The following is a 17,329-nucleotide window of genomic DNA, read 5'->3' as shown; positions in this document are numbered from 1 at the left end:
AACTTGTACTTCTTGGCTTGGGTTCACACACCTTTTCTTTTGCTGCTTTTATTTTGTGTCTTTTAGCCATGGCTCTGAATGTGATTGTATTTTGGATAGCCCTGGATTCTGTTTTGTTTGTTTTTGTTTTTGTTTTTTCAAGACCGGGTTTCTCTATGTAGCCTTATCTGCCCTTGACTTGCTTTGTAGACCAGGCTGTCCTTGAATTCAGAGATCTGCCTGCCTCTGCCTCCCAAGTGCTGGGATTACAGGTGTGTGCCATGGTGCCCTGCATCCTGGATTCTTTGACAAGTTTTTATATCTAGGTACTCTCAGATCCCCTTTGCGTGGCACATGGCTACAGAGCACCATCTTGAAAAAAGAAGAGGTTGATAGACAGCTGGAGTCCTTGACAAACTGGGGAAGAACTGTTCCCCAGAGAGAACGGATGAGCATATTTGAGAAACAGAAGACTAGGAGGGCTGGCACACGAGATGCAAAGATTAGGAGATGAATTGGAAGGAGGCTGATTAGCAAGCCAGGGGAAACAGGATGAGGTTTTATTTGCACGTTGATGGGAATTGAACCTTGGACCTTCTGCATGTTAGATAAGGGCTCTACCACTGACCTATATCCCCAGCTGGAAAGTGTGAGTTATGCAGGTGTAGAGGTGTATGTTGGTCCCTCCCCACCTTGCCCCCAGGCAACAACAGTAGTTTTTTGTTTTGTTTTGTTTTTAAAAGCTAAAGTTAAAATGGAAACTTTGTCTGGTGAGATTGTGAGTAACTTTCTTCAGATACGTATTAAGACAAGATGACTATTGTCATACCCCCCTGAATGCACCTTACCGCATCAGGCCACAAAAGCTAAGTAGGCTCAGGCTAGCTTAGTACTTAGATGGAAGGACAAGTTGATTATTACTTAAAACAAGCTACTCCACCTTTAAAAAAAAAAATCAGTTTTGAATCAATAACATTAAACAACAAAGATCAAATTTTAAATGGCATTTTATTCTCCAGCTGTACAAGCTCAACTCACTCAGCTGAGTGTGTTAGAGATATGATTAGAAGGGTGCCAGCCCATTAGCTGTGGTGGTCTGATTAGCAACACCTGTGATGTCTAACAGACATTCTCTGCTTTACTGACTGTATTAAAGACACCATAACATTGTGGAGGAGATTAAAAGATAATATAAATAGTATAGTACAATATAAATAACAAAAGTATAAAAGATTACATCTATCAGACATTGGCAACAGTGGTGCCATTAAAAGGTAAATGGCATGGGATGGTAAAGAGTCCTAAAACAGGAAAAGAGTGACAGGAAATCATTCATTGTGGAGGTGATGATTGCACCTGAATCTTAACCTTTTATTATAAGTGTTTGAGCTCAATGCTGAGTGTTGATGCCTCTTGAGATTATTGCCAACTTCCTAAAAGTAATCTCAGTAGAGTTGTAACAGGAAAACAAGTTTTTTGCCCACCTCCCCCCCAAATTAGTGGCTTACCAGGAAATGTAGTTTTTCTCTTTAAAACTTGGTCTATTTACCACAGCTTTGTGGCATTCTGGTCTTGCAAAAATAACTCTTTCCATATAGTGGTGAATATATATTGACCTGTCGAAACTGTAGATGTGATAGATAATTGGCCTGTGCTATGTTTGTTTTGGCAATGAAAAATAACTGTTCCATTAATTCAGGTCTTGTCTTTGGTTTGTCTTTTTAGTTAGGCGTAGGAAGAATTGATGTTATTTTCAGTTAATAATGTATAACAGTGAGTCTTGATGTCCTTAATTTTATTAATGATGGGTTATTATTAAGGATGCCCTATGAAAATTGATAGCTGTCTTCCTGAAGGTAAGGTATATCACCATCTGAAGAAAGATATTATTAGCCACTCTTTTGTGTGGTGGTGGTGGTGTTGACAGCGTCTCAAGTAACCAAGGTGACTTCAAACTCATTATGTAGCCAAGGCTTGCCTTGCATTCTTCACCACCAGCACCATTATTATTATCATCGTTGTCGTCGTCGTCATCATTATTATTGTAGGGTCTCACTGTGTAGTCCTGGCATTCCTGGAACTCACAAAGATCTATCTGTTTCTTGCTCTTCTAAGTGCTGGGATTAAAAGTATATGGTACAACTTTCAGCATTGCCTTAAATTTTTAATCCATGTCCCAGGCACTGGGATATTTTACTTATGACCGCTACACCCAGATTAGGAACCGTAGTTTTAATGCTTCAAGTTTGGAATTTCTGAGACATTTACTGCAGGGACAGGGAGAGAAAAAAAAATCCTTGGAGTTGGAATTTAGAGAATCAGTAGACACTGGTTGCATGAGTTTAATAGATGAAAAGACAACAGATTTAGCATGGGGGTGCACGCCTTTAACCCCATCACTTGGGAGGCAGAGGCAGGCAGATTGATGTGAGTTAGAGGCCAGCCTGGTGTACAAAGTGAGTCCAGGACAGCCAAGGCTACACAGGGAAACCCTGTCTCAAAAAACGGAAGGTGCTGATAATAGAAGTGATCCTGCCCTGTGAATTGGAACAAACACATTGGACAGAAATTCTGTCCACTTTACTGTGTGAAATAATTTTTCTTTTGTTAGTTAACTTTGTTCAATAAAACTGATACATATGGCAATTTTTATTACATTTATTTGCTATTTGTGAGGTGTGTGTGTGTGTACACACCATAGTGTTCATATGGAGATTGGTACACAATTTTCAGGAGTCAGTTCTCCACCACATGGGTCCTGGGGCTTAAACTCAGTTATTATCAGACTTGGTGACAAGCACCTTTATCTGCTGAGCCATCTCACTGGTCCAATGTGGCAAAATTTTACCATCTTTGTGATTTAAATGATGTTCCATTTTTATTTCCATAAAATACCTCCGTGGTAAGGAAAGATAAACTTAGATTAAAAGGTTGTATTTGTGGGGGCTGGAGAGGTGGCTCAGGGGCTAAGAGCACTAATAGCTCTTCCAGAAGACTTATGTTCAATTCCCAGTACCCAGCTGGCAACTCACAACTGTATATAACTCCAGTTCCAGGGCATCTGACACCCTTATAAAGACCAACACATGGCGGGGGGCGAAGGGGGGTAGGTTGAATTTCTAGCTAGGAATGGTAGTACATACCTGAAGTCTCAGCATTTCAGAGTGGAGGCAAAAGAACGTCTGTCATGGATTTTGGTGATAGGAGCTGCTGTTAATAAAATGTGAAGCTCTGGCCGATATCTTCAGGGAGTTCAGCTCTCCTAAGGATGGTGTGCTTGTATATTGGGGTGTGTCCTCTATTAGTGGTACCTATAAAGAGCTGAGATAGAAATGAGGAAGAGGTTTGGGAGGAAGTGGATGATGGAGTATGCTATGTACAGTACTAGTCTTCGGAAAATGTTTCAAGATGATTTCTATTCTGGTGTACTGAAAAAAAAAAGCAAAGACAGATGGAATAAATGAAGCAGAGAAGACAGCTGGAGTAAAGCACACAATAGATTTTTTTGTCTGAGAGACCCTGAGTTATATCCTTTATTAATTAGTCCTGACTTACAAACTAAAATTTAAAAAACAAAACATGGTGGGTTTGGTTTGTTTGTTTGTTTGTTTTTGGGGGGGTCCAGTTTCATCTGCTGATGTAAAGTTTTGCCATGCTTATGCAAAGTTGAATAATTCTAGTATTTTTCAACAGAGTCTTAGACTTTTTTCACTTGGAACTCCAGGCATACAGATACATAAACTAGATAAACAGATCAAACCTTTACTGACAGTAATTCTTAAATATTCTTAAATAATTCTTAAAAACATTTCTTTAGCATGCATATGATTTTGCTGTTCATTAAAGTTGACAGTAAGACTTAAGAATATAGCTTACAAGTAGAATGCCTGCTGTTGAAATCTACACTAATTAAGGGTTTAAAATTGGGGAGATGTGTATGCTAATAAGGTAGATACACTTTTTAAAAGTACAGGGGCTAAAAAGATGGCTCAGAGGTTAAGAGCACTGACTGCTCTTCTAGAGGTTCCAAGTTCAATTCCCAGCAACCACATGGTGGCTCACAGCCATCTATAATGTGATCTGATGCCCTCTTCTGGTGTGCAGGTGCACATGCAGGCAGAGCACTGTGTACTAAATAACAACAACAATCATCATCATCATCATCATCATAATCATAATCATCTTTTTTTTAGACTACAATGTGAAAATTTTTACAGTGTATATGGGCTGGGCTGATTAGTTTTTATTGTCTTCTTGACATAGTCTAGAGTCCCCAAGAAGAGGGAATCTCAATTGATGAATTGCCCAGATTGGCGCGTCTGTGACCAGGTGTATGAAATTGCCATGATTGATGTGGGAGGGCCCAGCCCACTGTGGATGGTGCCATCTCTAGGCAGTTGGGTCAAGGCTCTGTAAGAATGCTAGCTGAGCATGAGTTAGAGAAATGTCTCTGGTTTCTGCTTCAGGGTCTGCGTGTGCTCCTTCCCTGGCTTCACCTGATGATGGGCCGTAAGCTGTACAGTGAAATAAACCCTTTCCTCTTTAAGTTGCTTTTGGTTGTGGTGTTAATCACAGCGCTGAGAAGCGGGGAGGGGGGGGGGGCACAAGCCTGTGCTAGTTTATAGCATGCCTATGAAGATAGGACAATTTGTGTGGGAGTTGGTTCTCTTCTACCATGTAGGGTCTGCAGATCGAACTGTGGTCATCATCACGTTTGATAGCAAATACCCTTGCTTCTGGCTATCTCCCTTGCCCATGCTTACATATTTTTATATAAAGAAATCCTGGCTGAATATTTGCTAGTGTAGGTCATAGAATATTTTCATTGTTTTTTCAGGGTTGATCAAGTTTGATTTTTATAGTTGCTATGATGAAAATATTATCTCACATATATAAAAATAGTACAAATGATAATATAATACTTGGAGCCATGTTTCTTGATCCCAAGCCAAAATTTTTAAGTGATTATTTGGTTTTTGAGACAGGGTTTCTCTATGTGACAGCTCTGGTTGTCCTGGACTTGTTATGTAGACCAGCCTGGCGTGGAACTCACAGAGATCCACCTACCTCTGCCTCCCAAGTGCTGGGATTAAAGGCATGTGCCACCATGCATGGCTGTTTTTGTTTTGTTTTGTTTTTTAAAGGAAACTCAAGTCAGAAACTTAAACAGCAGTTAGAGGAGGGAATGCCCATGTGCAGGCACCCTGATTCATCTAGACTGGCCAGCCAGAAAGCCCCAGGGATCTTCCTATCTGTTTCCTTGGCCCTGAGATTACAGGATGGCCTGCTGAGCTCAGCTTTCATTGCTGGGGGTACTGGGGATGTTAAAGTCTGTTTTTTGTAATTAAACCATTGGGTTTTTATAAGAGCTGAAAAATTTGCATATACATTTTAAAAAACAAAACTGCAGGTCTTTGGTTTGTCTTTTTAATTAGGTATAGAGAGAATTGATGTTATTTTTAGTTCATAATGTATAACAGTGAGTCTTGATGTCCTTAATTTTATTACTGATGGGTTACTTTAGTGCCCTATGAAAATTGATGGTTGTTTTCTTGAGGTAAGATATATCACCATCTGAAGGAAAATATTACTAGCCATAGGCTAATGATTCAGGCAGTGATTGTGTTGCATAGCTTGAGGGCTTGCACGGAGGGTGCATATTGAGTGTCAAGAAGCAAAGCTGCGGTAACATCACCTGATGCATCACAGCTGAGCACAGTCAGAACCTCACATTGGTTCTGTTTGATTTGGGATTCATTTTTGGTTGTACCTTCAGAAATGCTGTATTACTGCCAGATTTTCCCATCTACCATATTCAGTCACATGACCCCTGAGATTTAAGTAGTTTTCTTGCCATTCACAGAACATTTTCATCCTTCTATTTATGCCCCTTTATATGTTACAGCCTGTGCTTTTTTTTTTTTTTTCTTTTGTTTCTCAGTTATGGTATTCTTTCTTCCACCCTCCTAAGGCTTTTTAGGTACCTTCTTTCTTCCTAAGTCCTTCCCCAGTTTCCTATGAAAAGTCTCTAAGCATTTTTCTCAGGATTATTTGATACTGCAAACCTGTATGTAAAATACAAAGGAACCTAACAGTTGAAAATCAAATTCTGTTCCACTGAGCTAATGAGTCAGTACTCCATCAAAGGCTTGGTCAGACAGACAGCAGCAGCACCTGGTAACTGACTAAGAACGAAAGTTTGCTGGTTAATTTGCCCCATGTCTGGGGACCTCAGCAGTCTGACCTTCCTGGTAAACAAACTGCTTTATACTATATAACAGTTCCAAGCAGACAAATTGGCCCAGAATATATTTCTTTCTGATACTCGGTCTAGGAAAGATTTCAAGTAAATCTGAAATAACAATTAATACGTAAAGATTTTTCTTACTTGGCTAATATTAATTAATGATTATGGGCCCTTTTTATGCATCAGACTCTGCTGAATCTGTTTCATAAAGATTTTAATACTGGACTAAATTTGTTCATTATCAGCTGGGCATTGGTGGTGCCTGATTTTAATTCCAGCACTTGGGAGTCAGAGGCAAGTGGTTCTCTGAGTTCAAGGCCAGCCTAGTCTACAGAGTGAGTTCCAAGATAGCTAGGGCTGTTACACAGAGAAGCCCTGCCATGAAAAGCCAAACAAGAAAAAGAATATATATGTTCATTATCACACATTATCAAAACTAAGTTTTTGTTAATATAGCTAATTGTAAGGCTGACTCTTTGATAAGAATAAAATCTCTACTTAAATGTCATAATACAGCTCAGTAGACTTTCTTGATGTTGACCTTTTCAAAGTGCAAAGCAAGGTTTTATTCTGTTTTATGTTGCATATCTCTAAATTAAATGATGATTTTTAAGATTATATTTAATTTTTATATATGTGACTGAATTTACATGTAATAATTGTACATATATTTGCTACAGTTTGAAACTTTAATACATATAAAATATGCAATGACCAGATCAGGCTGAGTATACTATTTAGTAGACCAGGGTTTTTGTTTTAATTTCATAAAAGATTCTTCATTTTAAAGTGGAATGCATAAGGCATTCTATGGTATGTCAGGCTTTAAGAACGTTGGGTAAAATCCAACCTTAAATATTTATGATACAAAGACATTCTCTGATAATCATCAGCTTTCACATAAAATTTTGTAAAATACATTTCTCAGTGTCACACAAAGGAAGATCTTGATGGGTACAGTAGGTGGTGTTCCAGAAATATGCAGCATTTTGGCCCTGTTTCTTCCTTTGTAGTTAATTCTTTCTTCACTAATAGTGATACTAAAGTACATTTCTTTTCTGCCAGTCCTTCTTTGGCTATTTAAATTGACATCCTTCTTTAAGTTAGATTTATTAAGGTACTATAAATATCATATATCTTTTCAGATACCAGATCTTTGAGCAGAGAAAATAGTCAGATATGTAAGATGTGATTATTAATAGGAAATAATGAAATCTATGAACAATCTTGTTTGCCTTTTCCATTGTTTTATCTTATATTTAATTTGTTGGGTAGGCAACATATTCATATAATCTGAAAGTGTAAAAAGACACACTAATCTCTTTCCTGTCTGTTTGCCAGAGTCCCCACTTCCCCACAACTATGTCCTTTAGTATTAGATTTCTTGGAGAGATATTTTATGCACATGTGCAGGCAGACATGTTTTAAATTCTTTTAATGCTAATAGTAGAACCCTGTTCTGTTTTCTTCTTTTTACATTTAATGAGAATTTCTGATATGGTGCCATATTCCTGTAGTTAAAACAAACCTTATTCTAGCCATATCATGTTTGATTATATGAAACAAATTTATCCAGTCCTATTAACAAGCCTTCCCCCTCCCCCAAGACAGAGTTTCTCTGTGTAGCCTTGGCTGTCCTGGACTCATTTTGTAGACCAGGCTGGGCTTGAACTCACAGAGATCTGCCTGTCTCTGCCTTCTGAGTGCTGGGATTAAAGGCGTATGCCTGCTATTTTTTATTGATTGATTGATTGATTGATTTTGCAGACTTCTTTTTACTATTACAAACATGTTGTAAAACAGCTTTGTGCATTTATTATTTCATACGTGTGCCAGTTTTATCTGGAGGACATATATGTAGAAGTTTAAGATAGATTGATTTGTAACTGCCAACTCTCCCTCCTTGTTTGGCAGAGTTCTTTTTGGACCCACATTGAACTGAAGTCTGATTACTTCAGTGTAGCCCAGTGTCCCAGGCCCGTGAGTGCTGGGGTTGCAGGCATAAGGAAACCTGCGTGGTTTACACATCTGTCTATATATTTTGAGATTTTTATCACTACAGGAAAAGTCATCATAAGCATGTGAAATTTTACTTTGGCATTGTGCCAATATGTGACATGATTTTTCTTTTTCTTCTTTTTTTTTTTTTTTGGTTTTGGTTTTGGTTTTTCAAGACAGGGTTTCTCTGTGTAGCCTCAGCTGTCCTGGACTCATTTTGTAGACCAGGCTGGCTTTGAACTCTAAGAGAAGATACTTGTGTAAAATTCTGTCATTTAAAATAAAAAAAGCCACGAAATTCTTAATTGCTTGAGGGTCAGCATCACATGCTACAAAAATAAACTGGTGAAAAACTTAAATTGCTACCATACGTTTTAAAGTTTTATTTGTATTTAATAATTTGAATCCTAAAATCAAAATGCTTTCAGTATCCCTTTAATCCTTCAAGAAAGTAAAGGTCTTTGAGATTAATTTTTAGAAGTATAATAGTTGGGTAGAATCTAAACAATTCACAATACCAACTTTGAGTGCTTCTGAAAGCAGGAAGTGTGTTACTGACAAGCAGAAACATTCCAGCCCAAAGACCGTCCCTATTGCCATATGTGGTAAGAGTGTGTCACTAGCCCGCAAACCACTTCTGTAATGCAGTGAGTGAATAAGCAGAATTAGTCTGTTAGACATTTACAATCCACTATGAAAGAACTTTGTTTTGCAGTGTTTTACAAGTACTTATTAGCATATGTCTCAGAGACAGCCTGGCCCATCATGGGTGCCCTGCAGTATTGAGAGAAGAAACCGGTACACAATTTATTGAGTATGATTTTAAAACTTGCTTAATGAGATCCTTTATTAAACACAGAAATTCTCAGCTTACTGATATTTTTTAATAAAATTCTAGTTGCTCCCCTTGCTGCTCATTTGGAATTAATTTTATGTTTGAAATTACTCTAAAAAGAAACTATTCTTAGAGTTCATTTTGAAGGGATAGGAAGCTAACAGCATAGAGGAATAGGAGAAGTAGCTGTGAGGAACTGGGTCAACAGAATTCATTGAAGAGCTCTTTGTAAATCATTAACATTTTGAAAATATCAATGTTTCTCTAAACTTGAATTTTATTTTCTTGTATTTTAAGCGATTAAGAAGATTGTCTACCAAATATAGAACAGAAAAGATTTATCCCACAGCCACTGGAGAAAAAGAAGAAAATGTTAAAAAGAACAGATATAAGGACATACTGCCATGTAAGTTTGAAATGCCCTTGATAGAATAAATAGAAATGCTATCTAGCCCTTTGTAACCCCACTAGCCTTTTTCCTGAATTGAATAGCTAAGGAGGTAGTATCATTCCTTCCCAAGGTACATTACAGAATAATTTGTAACTGTGCCTCTTAGATGCCCTTCCTTGTAGCAGTATTAAAAAAAAAAAAAAAAAAAAGGAAGAAGTAGTAGTAATGTAGACAATTGGGAGAGTTTCCTAAAACGATAAAACATTGATTTATCTGATCACAGAAGAACCTTAATTGATCAACTATTGATTTTTTTAAATGGCCCATAAGATGCCTCCGAAACCTGTGTGTTTGCAATCCTCAGCAGTCTAAGTCTCTGAGCCTGTCTAAAGTTGAAAACATTACATTCTCATTATAATTATATGCTAAGATAATATTGTTTTCTAGCTAAGTACCTTTAAACACATACTTAAATGAGAGTTTACATTCTACAAAAGGCATTTTGCCTTGGACCTGTTTTTTCTTAAAGTTTCTGTAGTGTTTCCCTTCAAGTATCTACATTCCATAACACCATTTCCTCACCTGTCATTATTAAAGCTCCTCTCAAAAATATCCTCATTTTCTCAGTGACCTTTCTAGATCCGGTGGTCTTTTTTTCCCCTTTCCTATTAAGTGTTTTTATGCCATTGGCCAGTCCATTTTCTGAATTTTTCTTCTTCCATGATAACCCTATTTCAGATCATTTCCTCCTGTTCCACTGATTTCTTAGGTCCATGTGCATCTGTTTGTGTCTTGGGGCCTGGTCAGAAGTCAGCCCTAGGTAGAGTGGTTCAGGAGCCACTTCTGGTTTTGTTTTCCTTTGAGGCTTGGTGTCTCACTGTGGCTGGGGCTTTCCAATTAGTCAGGGTTACCTGGCTAGTAAGCCTCAGGGAACTATCTACCTGTGTCCACCTTCCTAGTGCTGAGATAGCAAGTACCACGCATGCCTGGTTGGGTTTTTTTGGCTTGTTTTTTGTTTGTTTCTGTTTTTGTTTTTATGTGGGTGGTGGAGATTGAACTCAGGTCCTCACGCTTGCATAGCAAACACTTTACTGATGGAACCATCTCTCCAGCCCTCCTAGGTTTCCTTGCTTAAAATGTTGTACATTATTCTCATCTGTGGGTTGTATGATTGGACGTTATTAATAAGATTAACAAGGAATGGTGCAGAATAGCAGTGACAAATTAGCATGCTGGAAGTTCAAATCTGGATACCATTGATTTGTAGCTAAAAGACCCAGGACTGGTCTTGACTGTGTCCAGCTTCCTCATTTGTAAACTGGAGTTAGTAATGATAATATGTCTAAGGACTGCTTTGAGTGCTAGATAGGTGTGACATCCTTTACTAACCCAGCACACTCAAGGCCTATGCTTAAATGCACCCACTTTCCTTACCAGTTGCTTTAGTCTGTTCAGGCTGATGTAACACAAATGCCATAGGCTTGGTGGCTTATAAACAACAGAAGTGCATTGAGAGAAGTCCAAGATCTGGGCACCAAAAGCTTTGGTGTGTGGTGAGGGCTCACACTGTCTGATTCATAGTTGGTACCTTCTCACTGAATCCTCATGTAGAACAAGGAACAAACACGTGTCCTTGGGCCTCTTTTACACTGATAGTCACTGAATTCATCAGAATATGTTCTCCTCACCACCTAAAGGCTCCTCTCCTCATCATACTATTGAATTGAGGATTAGATTTCAGCATATGAATTGGATGGGAGTGCAGTCAGACCATAGCATTAGTCACCTCAAAAGAGGAGTTGACATGGACTTCTGGATACTACATTAAGCATAGTCTTCACATGACCTTTCAGCACTGATTTTTCTGTGGTCTAGAGAAACAAATCTTAGCTGGATTCAGGCTTCTGTTTTCCCATTCGCTTTACAGAGTGTTGAGAGCACATGCTACATGATGATGGTACAGAAGAGAAACATGCACAAATCCCTCCTATTGCACGTCGTATTCTAGCCTAGGTAGTAGGCAGTGAATGCAAAGCTCTATCTGTGGTAATCAGTGCTAATAGCGATAATGTAGAAAAGGTGAGGGCCATAGCCGGGCGTGGTGGCACACGCCTTTAATCCCAGCACTCGGGAGGCAGAGGCAGGCGGATCACTGAATTCGAGGCCAGCCTGGTCTACAGAGAGTCCAGGACAGCCAGGGCTATACAGAGAGACCCTGTCTTGAAAAACAAAGAAAAAGGAAAAGAAAGGGCGAGGGCCATTGAGAAAGCTGGACTACAAGCAAAAGAAAGCTTCAGTTTTGGACAGGGTGGAGGTGAAGTTACTGGTTTCTGTGATAGTTTCCCCCCCCCCCCCCCCATAATCACAACAGAACTACGAAACACGCCATTTGTAGATGAGAAACTGAGCCTAGAGAAGCTGAGTAATTTATCACAATGCTCACAGAATGAAAGGTAGTTTGTAGCCAAAGTCTTGATGATCATATAACATGGAGGTAACACTCAAGGACATTTGGCAGTGTCTGCAGGTGCTTGCTGCTACCAGACTCGGGGGTACTGCTGCACAGCCTGCAGTGCACAGCTAGTGGCCCTTTCTGAAGCAGACTTGTCTAAGCTGAAGGTGAGACGCCTTCTCTTAGAGTGCCAGTTCTTGACCTCTGTGTTAGAGTCAGGACAGGAGGACCGGATTTTCCTTAAGTTATTTAAGGTTTCACAAGTGAATTACAATAAATCCACCTACTTTGATTTGGCATGTTACACTGAAAGCAGTTGTACTTACATATTTGTTAGAAAATACTTTGTCAGTTTCCTTTGAATGTTTAACATGTCCATTGCTTATAGAAACACACTTTTAAACAGCTTTAAGATATAATTTCTGCTGGGTGTGGTGGCACACACCTTTAATTCTAGCACTGGGAGGCAAAGGTAGGCAGATCTCTGTAATTTCAAGGCCAGCCTGTTCTACAAAATGAGTTCAGGACCCCCAAGGATACACAGAGAAATCCTGTATCAGAAAAAACAAAAACAAACAAAAAGATACAATCTCTATACTATGAAAGTTATCCACTTTAAGTATGTAATTATTTTTCAAAGTAAATTTAAGTCATGCAATGATCAACCCAATCCAGTTTTAGGACATTACTTCCAAAAGTTGTTATTTAGTCCTGGGCAACTGCTAATATGCTTTCTCATTGTAGATTTTGTTTTTCTAGAAATTTAACATAAACATCATGTAATATATGATCTGTTGTGCCCAACTTCATTAACTCAGCACATTTGTTAGTTATATTTGTGTTATTGCATATTAGTATTTTTTTCTTTTTTTAATATTAAGGAATATTTAGTTCTATGACTAGACTACATTTTGCTTATCTACTCTCCAGTTTGTGTATATTGTAAGTAATGTCAACTGTAAATATTTCTGAGTAAGACTGTGTGTGTGTGTTGTTTGTTTGTTTGTTTGTTTTTTGAGACAGATTTTCTTTGTGTAGCCCTGGCTGTCATGAAACTAGCTCTGTAGACCAGGCTGGCCACAAATTCATGAAGATTCACCTATGTCTGCCTCCTGAGTGCTTGGATTAAAGGCATGCGCCATCATAACCTGGCAAGGCTTTTTTATAAATACAATTTTGTTCTTAGGTACCAGTGTAGGAATATAATTGTAGAGTTTATATTTAACCTTTTTGTTTTTATGAGGCAGCAAGATGCTTTGTAGCACAGGCTGGCCTCTGAATTCTTTGTCTTCCTGCCTCAGCCTTGTAATACTGGAGTTAAAGGCCTGTACCACACAATACCTAGCTTGTGTTTAGCTTTTTAAGAAATTGGACAAATGTATTCCAAAGTCACTATCGTGTTTTATATTCCCAACAGTGGATAGTATATAAAGAACAGGTTCCCACATTCCTACCAACACGTGTAACTGTTGAGAGAGCCTTTGGAGTTGGTGAATGGAGGGTATCCCACCTAGGTTGTTGTTAAATAGGAAAATTGCATTACTCCACCTGTGTGTGTATGCTTAAACTTTTTCATCTTGGGAAGATTTTTAAGAGTGAAAAAGTAATTCCCAACCTGCATGTAGACAGCCTAATGTGTAGGCTAACAGTCTTAACTATCATTTTGGAACCAATTATTGTATTCTACCTGTGAGATGCTTTGACTAGAGAGAGAGTAGTGTGCCATATGCATAGTAGTTAGTAACTGAGACCCTCATTGTTGGAGAACATAGTAGGAGAAAGATTTATGTAGTTAGTCACTGTTATCCTAATGAATTAATCTAGCCTCATGTATCAGAAGCAACATTTTTGCTACATCTATTTTCTTTCCAAAATAGCAGTTTAAAAAAGGAGGCCAAATAATGTGAATGAAGTAAATGGCAGAGCGCCAGCAAACATGTAAACATTCTAGTCCCTGAAGAGTGTGTTTGAGATAAATAGTTTTCATAGGGACTAGTATGTCTTTCTTATATCTCTTCTTAGGAATTTCTAAAATAAAGATCCCATCCCCCAAAAATAAGTAAAAAGAAAATTAGAACTTTTTTTTTTAATTTATTCTTGTTACATCTCAATGTTTATCCCATCCTCCCATTCCTCTCCCCCCCCCCCCCTTTTCCCATTATTCCCCTCCCCTATGACTGTGATGAGGGGGACCTCCTCCCCCTGTATATGCTCATAGGGTATCAAGTCTCTTCTTGGCAACCTGCTGTCCTTCCTCTGAGTGCCACCAGGTCTCCCCCTCCAGGGGACATGGTCAAATGTGAGGCACCAGAGTACGTGAGAAAGTCATATCACACTCAGAGGGTCCTAGAAATCTACAAGTAGAACAATATGATAGGCAGATTTGGGCCCAGGGGTCCCGCTCAAACTAAGGCACCAGCCAAGGACAATATAGGAGGTAAACTTTAAACCCCTTCCCAGATCTAGAACTTTATATAAACTTTGAACCAATGAAAAATAAATTATTCATTACAATCATTGTAATAATTCAGTAAGAGGTTTATTCATAGCTGTTGCTATTTCCAGTTTATCTTTTCATATGCCAATTGGCTTTCATATCCATGGCCCATGGATTAGAAAGCATAATGTAATAGTCACGGTTACAATGTATGTGTTATGATCCTTTCTAATCCAAAGGTGATAAGTATTAGGCAGTTCTAAGGTTCCTTTAAATTACAAGTAGTAAAATGTCTGTACCTCATGACCCACGCTATATTAGGAAAATCTAATACATCTTCCAGGGAACCACCTCAACCATACATGAAAATAAACATAATACTATGGTATTCTTTTTTTTCCTAGTTATGTATGTATGGTGCACATGTTTGTGCACCACATGCATGCAGGCCTTCTGGGAAGGCTAGATAGTTCATCAGATCCCCTGATGGTTGTGAGCCATCTGACGGAGCATTGGGGATCCTCTGAAAACAGGAACTGCCTTTAACTACCAAGCCATTTCTCCAGCCCTCAGTCCTGTGGTAGTATTCCCCAAATTACATGATTCTCTCCTGGTCATAAGTAAACAATTAGGAAAACGTGTAATTGGAAGGGACAAAGAAGAAAGAATAACTAAGTATGTGTAATCTTGAAAAATTTTAAAAACATTAGAAAAACGTTTAAAATGTTATTTAATAGTTTTATAACTGGATTTTCTGGTTTTGGTAATTATGCTGTGGCTATGTAAGAAATGAGTAGTAAGCCAGGCATGGAGGTTATTCCTGTAATCCCGGCGCTTAGTAGGCTCAGTACAAAGAATCATGAGTTCAGAGCTAGTCCGGACTGTATAGCAAGACCCTCCCGAAGGCTGTTACTGCTAGAGGACTATCAGGAGCAAACAGCAGCCCCTCTACATTAGCTAAGTCTGAAATCATTTCTAAATGGTACTGTAGTTTTCTGGGTTTATGGGGTTTTGGGTTTTGTTGTTGTTCTATTTTGTTTTGTAATAGGGTCTCTATGTAACCTTGGCTGGCCTAGAACTTGGTATGGAGACCAGGCTGGCCTCAAACTCACAGAGATCCTCCTGCCTCTGCTTCCCCAACTGGTGGGATTAAAGGAGTGTGCCATTATGCACAGTGTGAATGGTTTTTAAATCAACATAAAGGCTGACAAGTCTATAAGTTAAGGTGCTTGTCGCCAAGTCTGATGACCTGAGGTCAATTTCCAGAATCCATATGGTGGAAGGAGAGAACCAACTGCTACAGTTTGTCCTCTTATAACTTCCATGTGACACACACGTTCATCAGCCATCTGTAATTCCAGTTTCAGGGATCTGAAGCTGTCTTCTAACTTCTGTGGACACTGCACATACCTGGTGTGCATGCAGGCAAAACACCCATACACATAAAGTTGTGTTTTTTTTTAAGACCATGTCTCACTATATAGCCCTGCATGTCATGGAACTTGTAGATCAGGTGGCCTGGAACTCACAGATCTCCTCTGTTTTTACTTGCTAAATGCTGAGATTAAAGACAAAATTTAAATTTGGGCGAAAATGCTGAGGTTTGATCCCTAGATGCCACCATAGTTGATTTGGGTCAGTGCCTATTGTTTAAAACTAGTTCCAAAAATCATTGTTGTGGTTGTTGTTTTTTCTTCTTCTTCTTCTTCTTCTTCTTCTTCTTCTTCTTCTTCTTCTTCTTCTTCTTCTTCTTCTTCTTCTATCATTCTAATTGCAGCTTTAATATGTTTATTTACACTTTTGTTGCTTTCTCAATGGTTTATTTTCTGTTAAAATAAGATAAGATATATGCCATATGCTACATGTGGTATACCTGTAATGCCAACATTCAAGAGGCTGAGGTCAGATGATAGCTGTAAGTTCAAAGCCAGCCTGAGCTGAAGAATGTGACTGTCTTAAAATAAATACAGAGATAAGTAAAAATTATCCTCCTAGTACCTAAACTTAATTTTCTATTGTTTAAAGTACATGTGGTGATACATTTGTAATCCTAGCACTTGGTCACTGAAAGCAGTTCAGTGCCTTTGTGACATACATTGTAGGGCTTTGCTACAAAAAAACAGAAAAAGGAATTGCTTGGATGACACCTGGACACAGTTATGAGAATCTCTTTTCTTTTGTAGTTGATCATAGCCGAGTTAAGTTGACTTTGAAGACTCCGTCTCAAGATTCAGACTATATCAATGCAAATTTTATTAAGGTATGTATTAAAATGAAGGGACATTTCCTTGAAATACTTAATGCCTTTTTGCATACCGATTTTATTGAAGGTGTTAACTGCCCAACATGGTACCAATAGGAAAATAAATAAAAATAAAACCCTTGCTGTGCACATCCTATTGGCTTTATTCCTCTAGCTGCCTAAGCTATATAGATCAAACTGTGTATATAATAGCAGAGATAGTTTTCTGTGTGGTACCTTTATATTACAGGCTTATAAACACTACCTGTTCGGTCATTTTTAAAATTGTCCTTTTGAGTTTAGGTGTACCTATATTGTTGAACCATTTGATAGTTGCCATTTGTTCTTGATAATGAAATTACAGTGAACACTCTTCTTTTGAACAATTTCTTAGAATAAATTAGAAGTGCTGAAATTACTAGGTCATACTGATTTAAATTTTAAGATATAACTGAAAATTTAAAAACCTTTGGTACTTGTTACTATTTTCAGTGACAACTGAGAGTCACGTGTGGTATACCTGTAATGCCAGCATTCAGGAGGCTGAAATCAGAGGATAGCTATAAATTTAGAGCCAGCCTGAGCTAAAAAGTGTGACTGTCTCAAAACAAAGAAACAAATACATACATACATGCGTACATTCATACATAAGTAAATGTGTTAATACAAATTTAAAAATAAAGTGATATCCTTTTAGGTAACTTTAGTAAGCCTTGAATCAAAAGTATTGAAGTGGTAGCTGCGTAGG

At 38.3% G+C, this 17,329-nt stretch overlaps 1 protein-coding gene across 1 annotated transcript in view; it reads left to right on the top strand.

Annotated features, from left to right (window-relative positions):
• Positions 1 to 17,329, top strand: part of Ptpn12 (protein tyrosine phosphatase non-receptor type 12) — a 74,900-nt gene that overhangs the window by 18,759 nt on the left and 38,812 nt on the right. The window contains exons 2-3 of the mRNA XM_051152100.1: positions 9,357 to 9,465; positions 16,523 to 16,599. Of these exons, the coding sequence (XP_051008057.1) occupies positions 9,357 to 9,465; positions 16,523 to 16,599 (186 nt within the window). The remainder of the gene's footprint in view (positions 1 to 9,356; positions 9,466 to 16,522; positions 16,600 to 17,329) is intronic.

This window comes from Acomys russatus, chromosome 10, assembly GCF_903995435.1.
Source record: "Acomys russatus chromosome 10, mAcoRus1.1, whole genome shotgun sequence".
In the NCBI taxonomy this organism is placed as follows: Eukaryota; Metazoa; Chordata; class Mammalia; order Rodentia; family Muridae; genus Acomys; species Acomys russatus.
This window is presented reverse-complemented; position numbering and strand designations above follow the sequence as displayed.